The 22,329-nt window shown below is 35.8% G+C and overlaps 1 protein-coding gene across 10 annotated transcripts in view; it reads right to left on the reverse strand.

Moving 5' to 3' along the window:
• Nucleotides 1-22,329, reverse strand: part of ANKRD31 (ankyrin repeat domain 31) — a 178,920-nt gene that overhangs the window by 128,325 nt on the left and 28,266 nt on the right. For all 10 annotated transcript variants that reach the window (XM_027864206.1, XM_027864209.1, XM_027864205.1 and 7 more), the window contains 5 exons: nt 20,828-21,487; nt 18,563-18,822; nt 12,109-12,233; nt 9,971-10,126; nt 5,598-5,740 (listed from right to left, as the gene is read on the reverse strand). In XM_027864206.1, coding sequence (XP_027720007.1) covers nt 5,598-5,740; nt 9,971-10,126; nt 12,109-12,233; nt 18,563-18,822; nt 20,828-21,487 — 1,344 coding nt within the window. The remainder of the gene's footprint in view (nt 1-5,597; nt 5,741-9,970; nt 10,127-12,108; nt 12,234-18,562; nt 18,823-20,827; nt 21,488-22,329) is intronic.

Consider the following 22,329-nt stretch of genomic DNA (forward strand, 5'->3'; position numbering starts at 1 on the left):
AGGAAGACAAGGACTTAAATTCTCTTCTTAGGCTACAGCCTAAGATGTTCTTCTGTGGGAGGATGCCATTACTATGAGAGGGAAGGTCAAGGAAAAATACCCTTCCCCTTGATATACTCCGCAAGAGATGTGAGGACAAATCCTCAAGAGCTGAATCCCTTCTCTGCTGACTCAATCAAAGGTGGTCCTCACATTTTCAAATTCTCACTCAAAACCATTTGCTCATATCAATGAGTGGGCAAAGAAAGGCAGGGGCCAGCCCGTTGTTGCTGGCAATCTTCAGTTGTGTTTTCTGAAGCAACTACAAGTGGGCTTTCAATTACAAGTTGGCTTTCAACTACAAGTGGGCTACTCAAAATCTGGGGTACCATAACTTCATCAAATGAATTTAGGGATTCGATTGATGAAAAAATATTTCCTGATGTGTTTAGAAATTAGAGTGCTGCCTGAACCCTCTCCCATACTCACAACTTCATCACACACACACACACAAATATACACATATATGTATGAGTGTGAGTGTAGTTTTTTTTCTCCTGAATGGACATTCTTATGAATTTTTAGAGTAGTTCTCCGAATGAAGTCTTTGCTTCACTTATAGGCTTTCTCCCCTGAACAACCACTTGTTACAGATACACCCTGGTTGGGTATGGTAATATAATTACTATATTCAGGGGTGGAAAGTCCTAACAATGCTATTTAAATATGAAAGTTAAAAGGAGTCAAACACTGTGCCCATAAAGCAATGTGATTAGGGAATCCAAGCACCAAATGGGATGCTCTAAGGCCAATTAGTAATTTAGTCAAAATTCTTCCATTTATTCCAAGTCCCTCCATTTCCTTGTGTCTTTGTCTCATGTTTCCAATTGCAAAATGGAAGAAAAGAATAACAGAGGGCATAGGTTACAAAAACAATATACAAGTAAACAACTAAAATACACCAGAGGGAACAGGGTCATATATCATGATGGCTGCTCTCTATTCCCTGGGCAGCTTCCTCAGCTGATATCTAGGTGAATCCTAAGAATCTTGTGATTTAGAGAGAAATCTAGACTAGCATGAGTGTCAATGTTTATCAAAGACCACTGACCTGCAAGGGAATTAACCAACAACTCCCTCCAACTTTTCCCAGCTACGTATTTCCCAAAGGGTATGCCACAAGACAATTCCCATGTCCCAGGAACATGTAAGACAAGAAAATTCTAGGATAAGGATAGGACTGGACCTGTGATTTCACTGATAAAATGAATTCCTGGGTGAGGAAATTCCCTCTACCAATGCAGGTTGGCATCTTCTCTACAACTTATTCTTAGAAAGTTGCCAAGAACGCTGGGAGATTGAGTGCCTCTCTTGATGCTACATAGCCTAGGTGTAGCCAGGGGGGTGGGAAAAAGGGTGGGGGAACTTGAAACCAGGTTTTCCTAACAGTGAGGCCAGTTCAATATCCACTGTAACACACATGGACATATGCAATTTGGACTAATATGAGTAACCCAGGTCAGGGGAAGTGCACATATTACTCATGATTCCAGGGGAGAGGCATCAGCCACAAACTTGTTGGCAGAGACAACGGAGTGGTTTGCCATTTCCTTCTCCAACTCATTTTACAGATGAGAAAACTGAGGCAAAAAGGGTTAAGTGATTTGCCCAGAGTCACATAGCTAGTAAGTGTCTGAGGCTGGACTTGAACTTAGGAAGTAGAATCTTCCTGACTCCAGGCCCAGCACTCTATCCACTGTGCCACTTAGCTGTATAAATTTCAGTTGTTGTTACTTTTCCAATTAGAAAGAATTTTAGTAAGGAACAATAAAAATTATCACAGGATAGATTTGGGGAAAACTGATGCTTCAACATCTAAGTCAGTGTGCTCAACTTTCATTCCTGATAAAAATGTTAGAATACATTGTTAGAAATTTTTTGAATAGTTTGAAAGGAAAGCAATTATCACTCTGAACCAGCATGGGTTCAAGAACAGGTCATGCCAGAGTAACCTCATTTCCTTTTTTGACAGGGTTGTTAAATCAAAAGAGTATCAAAGGTGTTATATACTTAGACTTCAGTAAAGCATGTAATAAAGTCACTATCCAAAATATCTTTGCGGGCAAGGTGGAGAGATAATAGCACATAAAGGGGGTTGATAATACTGTTGTACTCTCTACCCTGAGGAAACTTTATCAAGAGTACTGCACCTTCCCCTTCCAGGGATGTTGAGAGGATTAAATGAGATAATATTTGTAAAGCATTTAGCACAGTGACTGGCACACAGTAGATACTGCGTATTATACATACTATGTATAATACGTATGAGTCACTACTATTATTATTGTTACAATCTTCATCTTTTAGGAAGGACATGTTAAGCTACAATTTATCTATAGGAGAGTGCTCAGGATGATGAAAGTACTTTAAGTCATGGCACAGGAGGATCATTTTAAAGGAATTAGAGCTGTGTTTGCCTGAAGAACAGAAAACACAAGGAAGACATGATGGTTTTTTTCAAATATTTGAAAGATGACTACAGTCAAGCACTACTTAAAATAGCACTAATATGACAGCAATTAGAAACATTTGCAATATGGAAAATTCTGATTAGTTGTCCTGTGAGGGAGGTAATTCCTGCCTTGTACCAAGAAGGCAAGACACAAGCCAAGAGAACAAACTAAAATTTAACAACAACAACAAATTCCAGGCCATGTTTGTACCAGAGACCTGCTGATCCAAGAACTGATACAAGGAGGAAAACTGATTGCTGAGCAGAAAATTAAGAGTCAAGAGAATCTATATAAGATTTAGAAGTTAAAATTCAGACAATGACAGGGAGTTAACTTTTTAACCAACTTAACCCAATTTTTTAAAGTTTTGGTCTTTTAATTTCAAGTGGCCTATGTTCCTTCTCTCCAGCCAGAATTGACTTGACCATGGTTCAAGGATGGGATCCACCACAGTTCATCCTAATTCATCATCCCTGTCGTGCCATGGGCAACCATATTTTTTTGTTCTGTTGCTTTCAATCATGTCTGACTCTTCATGACCCCATTTGGGTTTTGGTTTTTGTTGTTGTTGTGTTGTTGGTTTGTTTTGTTTTTTTTTGTTTTGTTTTTTTACAGAGACACTGGCGTGGTTTGCCATTTCCTTCTCCAGTTCATTTTACAGATCAGGAACTGAGGCAAACTGAGCTGCCCAAAATACCAACTGCTTATTCGGCATTTCAAACTAGATACTCTGTAGACATTTCAAACTCAATATGTTCAAAAGAGAACTCATTATCTTCTCCCCAAGACCTATCTCCTTCTGAACTTCTCTATCTATGCTAAAGATACCAGCATACTTCTAGGTTCACAACCTTGGAATCATCCATGGCTCCTCACTTTCTCTCAGCCCATATATACACTCAATTGCCACATTTTATCAATTCTATCTCCATAATGTCTCTTTACTCACAAGGATACCACTTTAGCTAGCTCTATTCTGTACTATTGTAAGAGCCTCCTAATTGGTCCCATTATCACAAGTCTCTCCCCTCTTCAATTGATCTTTCACATAATTGCCAAAGTGGTGTTCCTAAAGCACAGGTCTTAGAATGTCACTTCTAGCTCAATGAGCACCTGTGGTGCCATGTTGTCTTTAAGATCAAATGCAAACTCCTCTATTTGGCATATAAAGCCCTTGACAACCTTGTTCCTACGTACCTTTCCAGCCTTCTTATATACTTCACACCATCTACTGCTCTTCATTTGACACTAACTCAGGCCTAGAAAGCATTGTCTCCTCAGGGCAGGGCTTTAATGAATAAAGGGTATAAGAAAAGAGAGTCTAACCCTTTTTAGCCAGAAGTGAACCTGCTCCAACTATATATGCCTTAGTCCAGAGCAAAGGAGCCCTGTTGTGGAGAAGGGAATAACAGTATTTCAGCCCCTGTGGTCCCAGAAGGAGTTTTTCAAGGTTAAATTTGTTTGTTTATTTAATGTTAATAACAAAAAAGCAGACAATGAGCAAAAAGTTACTACACTTAATAAATAGTAGGTCTTTGTACATGAAGAACTGAAGTGGAATTAATTTACATTTCAGAGGAAAATGAAACTCAGGTTATACTAGACATTTCATCACTACAACTGGTATGAGGAGAGGGCTTCTCTTGTAAATATCTGGTCTGTAGGGATCTAGAGTTAGATGAGAACTAAAATGGGTTCAGGGTTCAGGTGGTGGTTTAGAAAGCAGTTAGCCAAAAGAGAAAGAGGACAGGTTAAAGAAAACATAAAAGGATGGCAATGGAGAGGGAAGGATTCCTATAATTACTCAACCACCCTTCTGGGGCACCCATTCTGGATGGCTGTTTATATATAATGACAGGCTTAGGTAAGTCGGAATCTGCCTCTGTGCTATAGGAGTATTTAAAAGACTGCAAGTTGTGTAACTAATAAATTAACAAGTTGTGTAATAACAAATTAACAAATTCTATTATAATAAACTTATTCTTCAAACCATCCTCAAAATTTCAAAACCAAATTCTGAATATTCAGTAGCATAACTTACTGGAAGCATCAAATAAGATGATGAATTAAACTATTCTATAAATGCCAAAACCTATTATTGTTCTTGTTGATCCTTTATTAAAGTCCTCCTTCAATGATGATAAAGAACAGTGGTTCTCGAACTTGTTAGTCTCAAAATCCCTTTGTACTCTTAAAAATTATTGAGGGCCCCCATCAAAGAGATTGTATTTATGTGGGTTACATCTATTGCTATTTCCATATTAGAAATAGAGATGTCACTCTAAAAATGGTTTTGACCTTGTGAACCCTGTAAAAGGGTTTTAGGGACCCCAGCAGTCCCTGGATCATACTATGACAACTACTGGCATAAAGAAAACCTTGGGTTCTTGAAGACTATGGCAGCAAAGTGAAATTTCTAGCAGTTTTTAATTACGAATGCTAGTGCTTTCTTTCTATAGATTATCTCCAATTTATCCTGTATATATCTTGCTTGTATACAGTGTTTTTATGTTGTGTCTCCCATTAGACAGTGAACTCCTTGAGAATAGGGACTGTCTTTCGGCTTTCCTTTTTCCTTTTCCTTTTTCCTGTGCTTAGCAGTGTTTGGCACATAGATGCTTAACAAATGCTTATTGACTGACTACTAAGCTAGAAAAGTCTCATCATTGTCAGACTTAATCACTTGGTCATTTTTAAGCACTGCAGCTCATGAAAATTTACTACCAAAGCATTGAGGGTTTGCAACTCTTATCAGTGGAGAGAGTTCTCACATCAATTAAATCATGGTTCCCTGAAATACTGAAGAAATAGTATGATATGGTAGCAAGAACTCTGACTTTGGAGACAGAGGGTTGAAATCCTGAGTATTTTATGACCTGTATGACCTTGAACCAATCATTTAACTTTTCTGGACCTCAATTACCTCATCTATAAAATAAGAGATTTGGATCAGATGGCTTCTAAGGTTTTCTTCAATTCTAAGTATTTTTATTAATAAGGAAATGACACTGAAAAAACTCACACCTTTTATAGACTGGTCATGTTGATTTGAAAATTCTATTAACTGTAGTATTTATCCCTAAGACAGAAACATTTTTTCAGTACCTTATAATGCCCATTTAACACAGCATCATAAATTGGGGTGATTTGTTTCATCCCTTTGCAATTTACATCAGCTCCGCCTTTTAACAGCTCAAGGACCGTCTTATAAAATCCATCCACACTTGCCTCATGAAGCGGGGTCCAGCCTATTTATACCAAAGGAAAATGAATATGTTTATACCTGGAACCTTCATAAGCTTTTTTTAAGCTAACCATTGATCTTATGTTTTCTCTTAAAAAAAAAAGTTTATTGTGATGTGGAAAGTAAGTTTTATAAAGGCATCTTGCTATTCAGTCCATTCAGTTCTACTGAAGGTCAAATCCTGTCTTCTAGATCTATTGTGATAGTGTCTCTGACTTCAAGAGAAAAAAGTAAATCAATTATTTTCAAGTATCTATTTCAGCCATTTTGATGAGGTTTGCTGAATTTTAAATACTCACAAATAAATCTACCAAATGGATTTCTAAACAAGAAAATAAAACACAAGACAACACACAACTCATATAGCTTTGATTTGCCCATGATTGGAATTTTTGCTAAACAACAGCTAATTATACTATGTTGTTTCCTGGCATAATTTTTGATCTTTAGGGGAAAAAAAACAGAAACCAAACAGGGTACAGAGGAATGAGAAGTGGACAGGGAATCATAGAATTGGGTTCTGTTATCACTTCTGTAATTAACCAGCCCTGTGACCTTAAAAAACGCCTTCATCATCACTCTGGGTCTCCATGCTTTCATTGATTGAATGAAAAAATTGAACTAAAGCCATCTCTAAGGTTCCTTTTCCAGCTCCAACATTCTCTAATGCTATGATCTTAGGGATGCTTTCTTTGTGTATTATATAGTGAGAGATATGAAGAGGAGTCAACAACTAAAGTAAAAGAATTTTTTTTTCACAATGCTTTATTTCAGAATAACGAACATTTTATCTCAATTCCTAGCAAACACCTTGGCTTCTGCTGCTTCTCTGGACTTCCTTTTGTTCAGCACCTAGAACTAAACACAATATTCCAAATTTGGTCTGATCAGGGCAGAGTAGACAAAGCCTCTCTTAATTCAGCCTAATATCACATTAGCTTCTTTGGATGCCATTTCACCTGTTCCTCCATAATGGCAATTCCTTTCTCAAGGATTTCATCATCTGGCTTATAGTCTTCTCCACCCCAAACCCTTGCCCTCATATGTGGGGACTTTAATATACAAATTGGTGTCTCCTCAGATACCCTAACCTCTCAATTGGTCACCTCCAACTCTCATGATCTGCACTTTCACTCCAACCTGGAGGTAGCCTGGTGTAGTGGATAGAATGAGACTCAATCCAATCTCAGATATTTACCACATGTGTGACCCTAAGTAAGTCACTTAACCTACCAATGCCTTGGTTTTACAATCTGTAAAATAAAGGGCTGGGATCAGTGACATACCTATAAGGTCTCCTATAGCTCTAAATCTTTGATTGTATGTAGAACAAGACATTTTAACTATATTGGGGAAAAGAAGATTAAAGTTATATTATATAAAGCTATATAAGAAGATTAAAGAAGGGATGAGATTGTTGCTTGGGAAATATGGGATGATGATGATAACTGACCACAGAATTACTTAATTCTTTTTTTGCTTCTGTTTTCTCTCGCAAAGAAAATATTATTTGGACTGGAAAGAACAGAAGAAACACTATGGATACAGAATTGAAATCCTAAGATAAAGTAGGGGAAGAGCAAGAGCATCTGTCTGCCTTTGAATTCAAGTCACTGAACCCAAATGAACTATTCTCTAGGGTGCAGATGTGATTATTGTGCCTCTATCTATGATCTCTGGAAGATGATGGAAACAGAAGAGCCACAGACTGGAGAAGGGAAAAATCTATCCTTAATGAATCCACGTCACCTTCAAAGGAGGTCTCTAGCAGAATGTCTTAGAGATCTGCATTTGACTTTGTGCTATTTAACATCTTTACCCATGACTTGGATAAAGGTATAAATGGCTTATCAAGTTTGCAGATGACATAAAATGGGTAGGGATAGCTAATGAGCTAGAAGACAGAGGCTGGAACCAAAAGATCTTCACAAGCTACAAAGATGGACTGAATTTAATGAGATGAAATTTAATAGGGACAAATTTAGTCCTACATTTAGGTTCAAAAAATTAACCACACATTAGAAGATGGAGGGGTAGCTAGAGAATAGTTCATTTAGAAAAGATCTAGGGCTTTTTTTTTAAAAAAAGTAGAACGCAATCTCAATATGAGTCAACACTATGTGAGATGTAAGCCAAAAAAGTTAGCATAATTTTATTTTCTTAAGTCTAAGAGGAGCTAAGTGGTGCAGTGGATAGAGCACCAGGCTTGGAGTCTGGAAGACCCAAGTTAAAACCTGGCCTCAGAAACTTACTAAGTCTGGCCAAGTCACTATAACCCTGTTTTTGCCTCAGATTCCTCACCTGTAAAATGAGTTGGAGAAGGAAATGGTAAACCATTCCAGTATCTTTGCCAAGAAAACCCCAAATAGGGTCACAAAAAGTCAAACATGATTGAAATTACTAAAAAAGTCTAAGATTGCTACAGAATATTAAGGATTAGGGAGGTTAGAATCCTGTTGTACTCAATCATGATAAGATCATATGAGGAGTATTGCATTAAGTTCTAGAAAGCGCAGTTTGGGATAAGCATTGATTAAGTGGGATGAAGAGGAAGAAAATATGGATGGTGAATGGCTTTGAAATCATGTTAAATGAGGCATGAGAAAGCATTGAATGCAGATGTGTAGCCTTTAAGAAGATTTAAAGGTCCTATGATAACTGTCTTCAAGAATTTCAGGGGCTATCATGTAGAAAAGGAATTCAATTTGTTTTGTTTGGTCCCAGACAAAAGATCTAGTACCTATGAATGGAAATCCCACAGAGATAGATTTCAACTTTATGTATGGAAAAAAACCTTTCTTACTGCTAGAGATATCCAGCAGTGGAACAGATTACCTCAAGAAGCAATGTGTTCTCCCATACTAGAAACCTTTGAGCAAAAGCTGGATACTTTTTTGGATATTTTAAATCAGATTCTCCTTTTTCAGATACAGGTTGGTTTAGAAAGATAGCCGAACATGTTCCTTCTAGCTCTGAGGTTCTCTCTCTGGTCTAATTTGCTTGGTTTCCTATTCTGATACAGTTTCCTTGAGTCAAATCTCTAGATCCACTCAATCTCCCTTGATCTGACTTGAGGTCACTGGCACTGGTCTGTCAGTCTTTCTGACTGTGTATATAACCAAACAGAAAAGATTTTAATTTTCCATGAGGGATGGGTTGTGCACTAAAGAGCACCCTGTGGAGGAAGGGTTCAGTAGAAACGACAAGGAAAGTCTGCATGTCCTAGGGGATAATCACTGGAGAGGAAATACTCTCATTCCTCATCCCACCCACAATTTCTCTGGGTGGTGCTAGCCCAAAAAAATGCACTTTTATATTTTATTATGTGGAAACTTCTTGGTATAGGTATCTTTTAATGCTGATTTTTTTTAAATGTAAATGGAATTTCTTTATTATTCCCTATTACTCAGAGACAAAAAAAATCTGAAACAATACTAGAAATCAGGGCAAAAAATACTGTAGGGCTGACATAATTTTACAGCTGTGACAGAAAAAAAAACCTGTAGGTTTTGTGGTGGTGGTTGTTTTTGACCATTATTATTATCTAAACAAGACCTGCCTGAAGGTTCTTGGTCACCTTTCCCTAAGTAGTTGCTTTTAAAAGATGAAGTAATCAAAGAACTTTGTCCTTAACACACATTATGGCTTTAGAGCTAAAAAAAAACCTTAGAGATCATCTAGTCCAACTTTCTTGTTTTATACATGAGGAAACTGAGACCCAGGAAGGAAAAGTGATTCTCCCAAGGTGACGTTGTAGTAGATTCAAGATTTGAACCATTGTTCAAATTTAGGATTTGAACCATTGTTCAAATTTAGGATTTGAACCTGAGAGGAGTTAGGTCCTCTGACTCCAGATCTACTTCTCTTTCCACAGCACCACAAAGTATGATTCCTAGATATTCTAAACCTAGTCTCTCAATCAAATGGAAGCAGACAATTTAGAAAACTCTCCAGAAAATTCTGACAAAAAGCAAAGGGTATAATATCAATTTTCAGCTTTGCTTTTTCTGCAGAAATTCATGAAGTTTGCCTTGAGTTTTTCAACTTACATTTAATATTATGTACTTATACTTAATATTATATTTATGAGTTATATTTCTGCTTTATCTACTCTCTCACACTAGACTATAGGACACTTGAGAGGAGAGGCCATGTCACATAAAACTGAACAAGAATGATGAGCCATGAGCCACACAATGAGCCATTCTTGGCTTGGCTTAATGGTAAAACTTACCAGCATAATCTGCCAAGTTTACATTTACACCTAGTTTTATATATTTCTTGACAAGAGTTGAATCATCTGCTTGAGCAGCTTTATGCAAAGGTGATTCTCCATAGATGTCTCTTCGATTAATACTTGAAAGTTTTACTACACTCCTATGACTTTTTCCTATAGGTAGAGGAAAAGAAAAAAAAAGCACACCAAATTTCTCATAAACAAAAATAATGACTGTGCTGTTTGAATATCAGAGGGCAAAAAGTAGGCTGAAGGAGGTAACATACACAATTACACAACCCAGGTCAGATGGTTCTGGAATGGAGCTACCTTGTTCTTAAATCAGAAACTTTAAAAGAACTAGTTTATTCTATTTCAGTGAGTTTCTGTTCTTTGAAAATATTCTTACATGCACTTGTTATCATAATGAGGATGAGAAAAATGATGACAAAGAAAATAATTTTTAAAATGAGCAATCCATGGTATATTGCACATATTTACAAAAATCAAGGGACTTAAGATACTTTTATGGAATTTACATATACAAGAAAATAAATACACTTTGCTTAAAAGTATATACATTTATATATATTAAATTTAAATCATTCTAGTTATTTCATAGTGCTAATAAATAAATCAAACATGTTTTGTTTAGTTTGGAAAAATTTAAGTTCATCTGCCAATTCTTGTTGTTATTGTTTAGTCATTTTTTCAGTCATGTGCAACTCTTCATGACCTTTTTTGGGGTTTTCTTGGCAAAGATACTACAGTAGTTTAGCATTTCCTTCTCCAGCTCAATTTGCAGATGAGGAACTGAGGCAAAAAAGTTTATATGACAGAACTTACAAAGACGAGTCTTTCTGACTCCAGGCCCAACACTCTATCCACTGTACTACCCACCTATAGCTATTTTCAGTGGCTAAACTGTAAAAGTCTTGTAAAGTCTATACATCATGAGGAGACTGAGAATTTCTTTTCTTAAATGTTCTGTCCAAAAAAAAAAAAAGATGATTTAAAACATTAAGATTAATTGAAAGCTATACCACTAGATAATAACAAGCTATTCTACATTCTTTCATTTTTTAGATCAAGACTTGTGATTTCATGCATGAAAGGAACCTTGGAGATCGTCTAGATCACTTCCCTACCAATGCAGATTAGTAACTCATCTGTAACATACTTTCACAGAGTAGCTGGAGGCAGTAAGAGGTTAAGTGACTTGCACATGGTCACATAGATAATAAGTGACAGAGTCAGGACTCAAATCCAGATCTTCTTGATTGTAAGACTGGACTTCTATTATTTATGTCATGCTGCCTCTCATTATGCAGCAAAAGAAAATCCCTCCAAGGTCCCTGAGAAAATGTAAAAGTAACTTCTAAAAAATCCACAAACAAAATAAGTCTCTTTTCCTTAAGTCAACAGTTAAATCATCATCATAATAGCTAGCATTTGCATAGTACTTTACAAATATTATCTCATTCCATAGGCCCTGACCCTAATCTAAGGGATAAATCTGATTTCTTAAATCAAGTGAAAGGAACACTAAATGTGTTACCTCAGTTTTCTACTTTACTTTGAATGATAGTCTTCCTATCTCTGAGGATATGAAGCCTTAACTGGACTCCTAAACTGATACTCCTAATAAGCCTTGACTCAACTCTCCAAGGTCGTACCAAACTTCCTACGTCTGATCAATGAATATGTCTTTTACTTTCAGAATGGGAACTCACTTGAACAGACAGGCCTTTTAGATGAACTTCCAGGAGTCCACTACCAGATTTCAAATCAAAACATGGTACCTAAACATATAAGTGTTTCTGCTGCCATTAATAGCAGCTAAGTACCACCAGACTATAAAAACCTTGATTTGATACTATCCATCAACGTGTTGCTGTTTTAAAATATATGAGATTGCTTTTATCTGAACTATGGCCTAATACTGTTTACTCTGTGTTTACTTAGAAATTTTCTTTTCTGAAAGAATGAGGGGGGAAATAGGTAAAAAAAGAGTAGAGCATGCATGGCTCGTAATACCACAGTGAGAGGGAGAAATGTGACCTGCTACTAAATCTTGCTGCTCTTGAAAAGGGGTCTGTGACCATTCTGTCAGAAGCAGGTCATTTTGGCAAACAGATATTCAAAACGAAACTTACTGGTTTTTGCAGTTCTTCTGCTCTTTCTTATCTGTTCATCACAGCTATAAGCAGATAAAACCTGTTTTCTACTCCATTCCACAGACTTCTCATCACTGTTATTCTGAAAAGCAGAATCTTGTGTTCTAGGAAAAGGAATATGATTTTTAAAAAATTTAATATAATCCTTCTCTTCTTTATGAGTAACGATGAGGTTATCACACTAGATTTTGGTAGAAATTTCAAAGCCTAAAGGAAGTAGACTAATGCGCTATAAGAGCAAGGCAGGAAGAAATCTCTCAGAAAGCATGAACAGTTTTCTTAAGTTTCCTAGCTATATCCCTAAGCTGTCCAGTCTCTGCTCACAAAACAACCCCCTCAACTGGGTGGGATTCATCTAGCAAGGGTAGAAGCTCATTCTTCTGTGTTACCATCACCCCTAATCTTTGTTCTAAAGCACTATTCTCAATGAAAAGAAACCAGTCTATCTGCAGTGTGGAATACAAAAAGTTCCAGCAGGAATCACAACACAAAGATAGGGACTGAACCTGGGATCTCACTGGTATTGAGAACTCCTTCTACTAATGCAGCTCAGAGCTCCTCTGCAACTTCAACCTTAGAAAGTGGCCTAGATTAACTGTGGACGGGGTAGAGCCAAAATGGCAGAGTAAAGGCAGAGATTTGCTTGAGTTCTCCCAAATTCACCTCCAAACAACATTAAAATAACACCTCAAAACAAATTCTGGAGCAGCAGAACCAACAAAAGGATGGAGCGAAATTATTTTTCAGCCCAAGACAACCTAGAAGGTCAGCAGGAAAGGTCTATTTCACTGAGGTAAGGATGGAGTGCAGGTAAGCCAGAAGCAGACCTAGAGGTGACTGAATTGGCAGTGGCCTTTCCAAAGCTCTTAGCCCACAGACAGTGAGGGGCGGGGGGGGGGGGGGGGCGGTATTAAACAACTGGTCAGAAGGGGATTACAGGGCACTTTTTGCTGGCACTAGGTGCCAGATACTGTTGCTTTACCCATACATGGTTTCAAGTTGCAGTCCCAGGGTGAGGAGGACCAACAGGAGGAGTAGGGACTCTGGTTGATGTTCCAGGGCAGAAAAGAGTGCTTGTGATTGCTCATAGACAAGAGCACGGGCCAGGAGAGCAGTGACCACATCTCTCCTTAGATCATACAACCTTGGAATAACTAATAGATTGCAGACTCCAGAGCTAACTCTGAAAACAGCAGCACAAAAACCCAAAGCTTGAAATAGTGCCCCCTGCACCCTAGGAGAAGAGCCCAATTTTAACATAAAATTAAAATTCAAGAAATGAACTGGAAAAAAAAAGCATACAACAACAACAACAAAATAACCTGACCATAGAAAGTTATTATGGTATCAGGGAAGATCAAAACACAAACTCAAAAACAGATAATGAAATCAAAACAGCTACATGCAAACCTCAAAGAAATATGTGAATTGATCTCAGGCACTGGAAGGGTCCAAAAAGGATTTTAAAAATCAAATAAGAGAGGTAGAGGAAAAATTGGGAAAAGAAATGAGAGTAATGCAAAAAGACCATGAAAAAGAGTCAATAGTTTGGTAAAGGAGGTACAAAAAAAAAACAAAACAAAAAAACCAAAACCAAAAACAAAAACAAAACGAAGAAAATAACACCTTAAAAAACAGAACAGGCCAAATGGTAAAAGTGACACAAAAAATCCACTGAAGAGAAGTACTCCCTAAAAAGCAGAATTGGTCAAATAGAGAAAAAAAGGTACAAAAATTCACTGAAGAAAAGAACCCTTTAAAAAATAGAATTGGCCAAATGGAAAAGGAAGTTAAAAAAAGCTCACTGAAGAAAATGATTTCTTAAAAATCAGAATTGGGCAAATGGAAGTTAATAATTTTATGAGACATTGGAAAACAAAAAACAAAACCAAAAGAATGAAAAAATAGATGAAAATGTGAAATATCTCATTGGAAAAACAACTGACCTAGAAAATAAAATAGGTTAAGGAGAGATAATTTAAGAATTATTGGACTACCTAAAAGTCATGATCAAAAAAAGAGCCTAGATATCATATTTCAAGAAATTATCAAGGAAATTAAAATAATCCACCAATTACCACCTGAAAGAGATTCCAAAATGAAAACTCCCAGAAATATTATGGCCAAATTCTAGAACTCCCAGGTTAAAGAGAAACTATTATAAGCAGACAAAAAGAAATAGTTTAAGTATCATGGAGCTTTAGTCAGGATAATATAAGATTTAGCAGCTTTTTCATTAAAAATTAGAAAGCTTAGAATATGATATTCCTGAGGGCAAAGGAGCTAGGATTAGAACCAAGAATCACCTACCCAACAAAACTGAGTATAATCTTTCAGGAGAAAAACGTACATTTAATGAAATTGAGGACTTTCAATCATTACTGATGAAAAGACCAGAGCTGACTAGAAAATTTGACTTTCAAATACAAGACTCAGAAAGTAAAAACAGAGAAAGAAAATTATGGACCAATTTCATTAGTGAATACGGATGCAAAAATCCTAAATAAAATACTAGCTAAAAGATTACAACAATATATCACAAAGATTATATATTTTGACCCAGCAGGATTTGTACTAGGACTGCAGTTATGGTTTAACATAAGGAAAACTATCAATATAATTGACTATATCAATAATAAAAGTAACAAAAATCATACAATTAATATCAGTAGATGCAGAAAAAGCATTTTATAAAGTACAAAACTTACTTCTATTAAAAACACTTTAAAGTATAGGCATAAATGGACTTTTCCTTAAATTGATAAGAAACATTTATCTAAAACCATCAGCAAGTGTTACTTATAATAGAGATAAGCTAGAAGCCCTCCAAGTAAGATCAGGTGTGAAACAAGGATATCCACTGTCACCAATATTATTCAATATTTGTATTGAAAAACCTCGCAATAGCAATAAGAGAAGAAAAATAAATGGAAGGAATCAGATAAGGAATGAGGTAATAAAACTGCAGATGATATGATGACATACTTTGAAAATCCTAGAGACTCAACTAAAAAGTTAACTAAAATAATTAATAAACAGAAAGTAGCAGGATATAAAGTTAACCCACATAAATCATCAGCATTCCTATACATTACAAACAGGATCCTACAGAAAGAGATAGCTACAGATACCCCATTTAAACTAACTCTAGATAGTACAAAATACCTGGGAATACACCTACCAAAACAAACCCAGGATCTATATGAACAAAATGATAAAAAAAACTTTGTACACAAATAAAATCAGATTTAAATAAATGGAGAAATATTAATTGTTCATAGGTAGGCAGGGCCAATATCATAAAAATGACAATTTTACCAAAATTAACCTATATATTCAATGCCATGCCAATTAAATTACCAAAACAAATTCACTGAGCTAAGAAAAAATAATAACAAAATTCATTTGGCAGAACAAAAGGTCAAGAATATCAAAGGAACTAATGGAAAGAGAAATGACATTTAGCAGTACCAGATTTTAAACTATATTATAAGGCAGTAATTTAACAAAACTATCAGGTACTGACTAAGAAATAGAAAGGTAGATCAGTGGAACACAGTAGTCATAAAATCTAAAGAAGTAAACGAATATAGGTACCCAGTATTTGACAAGTTTAAAGACTTAAATCTTTGAGATAAGAATTCATTATTTGGGAAAAATTTTTGGGAAAGCTGGAAAGCAGCATGGCAGAAATCGGGCATAGACCAATATCTTACACCATTTACCAAGATAAGGTCAAAACAGATTCACGACCTAGATATAAAGGGAGATATTACAAGAAAATTTGAAAAACATGGAACATATTACTTATCAGACTTAAGGATAGGAGAACAATTTATGAGCAAACAAAAGATTGAAAGCATTGTGAGATGTAAAATGGATAATTCTGATTATATTAAATTAAAAAGTTTTTGTACAAATAAAACAAACATAGCCAAGATCAGAAGGAAAGCAGAAAACTGGAGGGAAATTTTTATAGACAGTTCCTCAGATAAAGGATCAAAGCATCAAATATATAAAGAACTTTGTCAATTCTGCAAGAACGCAATTGATAAATGGTCAAAGGATATGAACAGGCAGTTTTCCGATGAACAAATCAAATCAATTTGTAGTTATATGAAAAAATGCTCTAAATTATTATTAATTATAGAAATGCAAATTAAAACAATCTTGAGATATCATTTTACACCTATCAGATTGGCTAAAATGATAGAAGGAGAAAATAACAAATGTTGGAGGGGATGTGGAAAAATTGGGACCTTAATTCATTGTTGATGTATCTGTGAGCTGATCCAACCATTTTGGAGAGAGATTTGGAATTATGCCCAAAGAGTTATTAAACTGCCTATATACTTTGATCCAGCAATGCCACTATTAGGTCTGTTTCCCAAGAGGATTAGGGAAAATGGAAAAGAACCTGCATATTCTAAAATATTTACAGCAGCTCTCTTTGTAGTGGCAAAGACCTGGAAATTGCAGGGATGCCTGTCAGTTGGGGAAATGGCTAAACAAATTATGGTATATATTCATGACGGAATATTACTCTACTATAAGAAATAATGAGCTCAATGATTTTAGAAAAGCATGGAGAAACCTCCAAGAAATAATGAAGAGCAAAATAAGCAGAACCAAGAGAGCATTCTATATAGTAACAGCAGTATTGTTTTAAAAATAATTTTGAGCAACCAAGTCATTCTATTATAAACACCCAAATTAATCTCAAAGATCCTATGAAGGAAAATGCTGTTTGAATCCAGAAAGGAATATTGCTGTGATGTAGGAAATGATGAGCAGGTTGATTTAGATAAACACAGAAAAACTTGGACTTACAAAGGAAGATGCTATCCACCTCAAGAGAAACAGATGATAGGAGGAAATAAGCACAGTATGGTCTTACATATATGTATATGAGTGTATAGGTATAGATATATACATATATACACACATACATGTGTGTATGTTTATTGATATCTATGTTTATGTATATATATCCACACTTAATTGTAGCCTTCTTTAGGGTGGATGGAAAGGGAGGGGAAAAAAATAAAGTAAAAAGTATATAGCAGAGAACAAAAGAAAAACAACAAGGAAACAAAGAAAAGCTAGGCAGCTTTGAAAACAATGTGTAGTAGTCATTATATAGGTTTTCTTGAAATATTAATTAATTGTTTTATATTGAATCCTCTCTTATGGCCTGCTGTACTGTACATGGCAAAGTTTTTTTTTCTTTTCTTATTTTGTATTTAAGTGTAAAATAAAATAATTTACAAAAAATATAAGACTCAAGAGAAGCATAAAAAGGTAAACATGAAAGAAAAATCATAAGGAACTTGATATGGCTAAACTGTATGAGAAGGAAACTTGTAACTATTAAGAACTTTATCATTATTAGGGCAGTTAAAAGAAGTGTACATAGAAGGCACAGGTATAAGTTGACTATGATAAGGAAGAGCAAAAACAAAGAAAGAAAACTATAGACCAATTTTTCTAATAAGTATTGATACGAACATTTTAAATAAATTACCAGCAAGGAGTTTACAGCCATATATCACAAAGATAATATACTACTACCAGGTGGGATTTATATCAGGAATGCAGGGCTGATCAATATTAAGAAAACTGTCAACATAATTGACCATATCAATAACAAAACCAACAGAAATCATGATTATTTCGACAGATGTAGAAAAAACTTTTGTCAAAATACCACATCCATTCCTATTAAAAACACTAGAGAACATAGGAATAAATGAAACCTTCCTTACAATCAGTAAGCATCAGCAAGCATTATTTGTATTAGGGATAAGCTAAGACAATTCCAAAGGACTCAGATGAAAATGCTATATACCTCCAGAGAAAGAACTGCTGGAGTCTGAATGAAACTGAACCATACTTTATTTTTACTTTATTTTTCTTGGCTTTGGGGGGGGGGTAGGTGATAGGTCTGTGTTTGCTTTTACAACATAACTAATGGAAATATGTTTTATAAGACTGCACATTTAAAACCTATATCAAATTGCCTTCCTTCCAAATGAGGAGGGAAGAGAGGGAAGGAAAGAGAGAATTTGGAATGAATTTAAAAAAAGAAACAAATGTTTACAATGTTTCACATGTAATTGGAAAAAAATTATTTGAAAAATGTAAAAAAAGTGGCCTAGAGCACAAAGGGGCTAAGTGACCTACTCAAGGTCACATGGTTATTATGTTTAGAATCAACACTAGAACCCAGGTCTTTCTGGCTTTGGGGCCCACTTCTCTCTACATATACTACTCCAGGCTACTCTCTGAATCACAACATAAATAGAAAAAAGAAATAAAGCAATGTTGTTGTTTTACTTTCCTCAAGGACAGTTATTTGCAAGGCTGGTCTAGTACCTAGGGGAAAAAGAAACAAAAACAAAAAATACCACAAACCCATAATTTGACAGCATACCTGAAATATTCAGTTGAAAGTGTACTGTCTGTTTTCTGTAGAATCTCTTCTGGCATTTTATATGCCTCATCTATATTCTTAGGGGTAGCTCCTGCTCTTACTGTTTTCAGTCTGGCTGATCTCCTTAGCATATATTTGGTTTCTGTGACTGTATTAGTTTCCATGGAATTTAAATACCCCTCTTTACTAGGCCCATCAAGGCAAGCAACATTTTGATGTGCTAAGATTTCCTGTCCAAATGAACTTGGATCTTCTTTATCCTAAAAGAGAAAAGAGGCAGAGATATAAATAACGCTGAAAAATCGTAAAGAAAATCCTGAAAGAAAGCAGGTATAATTTGGGTTTCCCCATTAAGAATAATTATGTTCTTTACAAGGTAAAAGGATGTGCAAAGATATACTTAAAAATACAAATATACTGCAAAACATTGTGTCAATACATGATATACATTTGAAAATATCAGAAAACGCTTAGGGTAAGATAGACATAGCCCAAGTCTTAATTTCAAAAGGAATGAACTAGTGAAAGTAGGGTCACTGTATATTCCTTTAATGTTATACAGCATCGACTTATAGGGATAAAAAGGGCAAGTAAAGATAGAGAACTGCTTCACCCAGAAACACATGTATAGACTATACTAAATGCTATAATATAGAGGTTATCAAAGTGTAGTCTGAGGATCCATGGAGGATCCTTGAGACCCTTTTAGGGGGTCTTCAAGGTAAAAACTATTGTCATAATAATACTAAGATATTATTTGCCCAGTAAAATACTCTTCCCTTTTCCAACTACATATCTATATAAGGCCCGATTTTTTTTCACATACTTCAAGCAAACAACATATTGCAACAGATTGAATGCAGAAGCAGACATGAGAATGCAGCTGTCTTCTATTAAGCCAGACATTAAAGAGGTTTGTAAAAATATGTAAAACTGTGTTCCTATTCTCATTAAATGTTATTTTGGAAAATATAGTTTTTTTCATAAAAAATATTGTACCATGCAATGAGTTTATTATAATTTAAAATGAATTGAAAAATATTTTAAATGTGTTTTAATTTCTAACATGGTAAATATCAATAGCTATAACCCATATAAACAAAAGCTCTTTAGAGTCCTCCATAATTTTAAAGAGCATAAAAGTATCCTGAACACAAAAGTTTGAGAACTGCTCCTATTTCAGATCAAAAGTTCATCCAATCTCAGATTTTAATTCTCACAGTAGCATCATGAGCTTCTTTATATGAAAGATATTCTTTCATATATAAAAGACACTCTCTTTATATGAGAGCAAATACTCTCCTGACCCTGACTGCAAAGTGTGATCTGTGTCTCCTCAACAGAAAATCATGGCATTATACAACTCAGAATTATACTTAAACCTGGAAAGGGCCTTTGAGACCTTCTAGCCCAACATCTTCATTTTATAGATGAGGACACTGAGGCCTAGGGAGGTTTAGTGACTTGCCTGAGGCAGAGCTGTGATTCAAACCCAGGTCTCCTGATCCCAAATCCAGTGTTCTTACTACTATGCCAGGCTTTCTCCCGTTATCAATTATGATTCTGTCATCCATGAATTCATCTAAAGTCCAGGGGAGGAGAACTGTGGTTTTAAAGTCTACATGTGGTGCAGTCTTTTGACTGAGTCCATGTTTTACAGAACAAATCCTTTTATTAAGGGGATTTGTTCCATGAAGTTTGGATTCAGTCAAAGGGCTGCACTTGAGGACCTAGACGGCCACATGTGGCCTCAAGGCTGCAGGTTCCCCACCCTTGAAACCAATCTTAAACCCATTAACTTGATGGGGAATTATACAAACAACTATCACTCTCTGGGAAACATGGCACATGTTTCCCAGAGATGGTGCAGGCTAGTTTATCTCTACTCCACATCCAAAAAGACACATAGTTAATGTCTTTCTGAGCTCACAGGAGAAAATCCTGATCATAAATTCTCCTATTCCTATCCAGTAGAAAGTGAACAATAAATCCTCACAGACATGTTGGTGAGAAAACAGTCCATTTATTCTCGTCTTAGGTCAAGCTCATTTACGGTTAATGAAGAAAGACCTTTGGCTGGGGAAGCTTTTAACAAACATCTTTATTCTAATGCATCACAGGCAGTATGACAATGGCCCTATAAGGATGCTGATATTTAGTGGTAGAAGATTTTAATCTAATTTAGCTTACAGTCAATGTTTAATGAAGGGCTTGCTACTTTAACTTCTAAAAATGTAAAATTCAAAGACTAAAACTTGCACTTACTTGCTGCATTGTTATATCCTTGAACAAAGGCTCAGTTACCTTGGGATCTTGTCCAAATGGATGAACAGAATGCTGAAATTCAAAATTCATTCCTGCTATTTGTGTACAATCATCATCTGTCTGAGAAATGCTAGGCTCTGTTCCTAAGCGCTCATCCTCAGCATAGGGCCTACTACTGCCTCTTTCCATTCTTTGACAGATGGACTCCACCATAGAATCTGACAACATGTTCAGGGCTGTCAGCAGCTCAGTTGGTAACACATCGTTTTTCTCATTTTCTTGCATGTCTTCTGACACACCATCTTCCTGACAAATCAGCAAATGATCTAAAGGTGACATTGATTTGGGACTACCCAAATCACTCAGTGGTTTCAACAACTCTCTAGTTTCAAATTCATTCACTATGAATGGGTATTCACCCAGAATACTTTCTGAAAATCCTGAAGAGTCTTCTATGGTGGACACCAACATTTCACAGGAATTATTTTCACCCCTGATTTCTCTCGAAGGCAATGCAACTTCCTTTAGAGACTCTGACAACACACTGGATCCCTCCAGCTTCTCTGATGATTTTTTCTTTACTTCTACTGTGCCATAACTTGTAATAACAGCACCTGAGAGTAGGCTAATTTCAGGGGAGTCATCTCCGTCACTTAATTCCTATGAATTCCAAATAGAAGTTCCAATATTACAACACATGCAAAAAAAGTATACAACTTTACTGTAGTTCAACTCTTGCAGGTAAATACTAGAAAAAATATAGCTTACCCGACTCAAAAACACACACATACACACACTCTAGCCCACATAGAGCTCTTCCTTCTCTCAAGTCTTATTTTACTTATAGTCTGCTCCACATCATTTAGCACTTTTCTCCTCTTACTTTGTGGCCACGCCTCATTTTGGGCCAAAAATGGTAATACACACTTTGACCTTATACACAGGACTTGGCTCTAAATGACTCTGGACTAAGGGTGGGGAACCTGTGGCCCTCTAGGTCCTCAAGTGCAGCCCTTTGACTGAATCCAAACTTCATAGAACATATTTCCTTAATAAAGGGATTTGTTCTGTAAAATTTGGACTCAGACAAAACGCCACACCTGAGGACCTAGAAGGCCACAGATTCCCCATCCCTGCTCTCTATTTCCTAAAATTAAAACCCAGTCTCAAATCATGAAGATTTGCCAACAGTGGGAATATTCAAAAGAGCACACTACAGACTTTTAAAGCTATTCCAAAAGAGAAGTTATAATTATATGTTTTATTGAATATCTTACTACACGCAAAGCACTATGTTAGACACTGTGGAGGATACAAAGAACACAGGGAACTTACAATCTAGTTGGGGAAACACATGAACAAGGTTATAACAATACAAAAATTAAATAATGAATGTAAAAATATAAAGGATAACACAAAGTAGTATATGATTTACTGCCAAATGAATGGCAAGGACTACAGAATTATGGAACTTTAGAGCTGAAAGGCAGATCAAACACCAT

Source organism: Vombatus ursinus, unplaced genomic scaffold (genome assembly GCF_900497805.2).
Source record: "Vombatus ursinus unplaced genomic scaffold, bare-nosed wombat genome assembly UNPS02014774.1, whole genome shotgun sequence".
Classification (NCBI taxonomy): Eukaryota; Metazoa; Chordata; class Mammalia; order Diprotodontia; family Vombatidae; genus Vombatus; species Vombatus ursinus.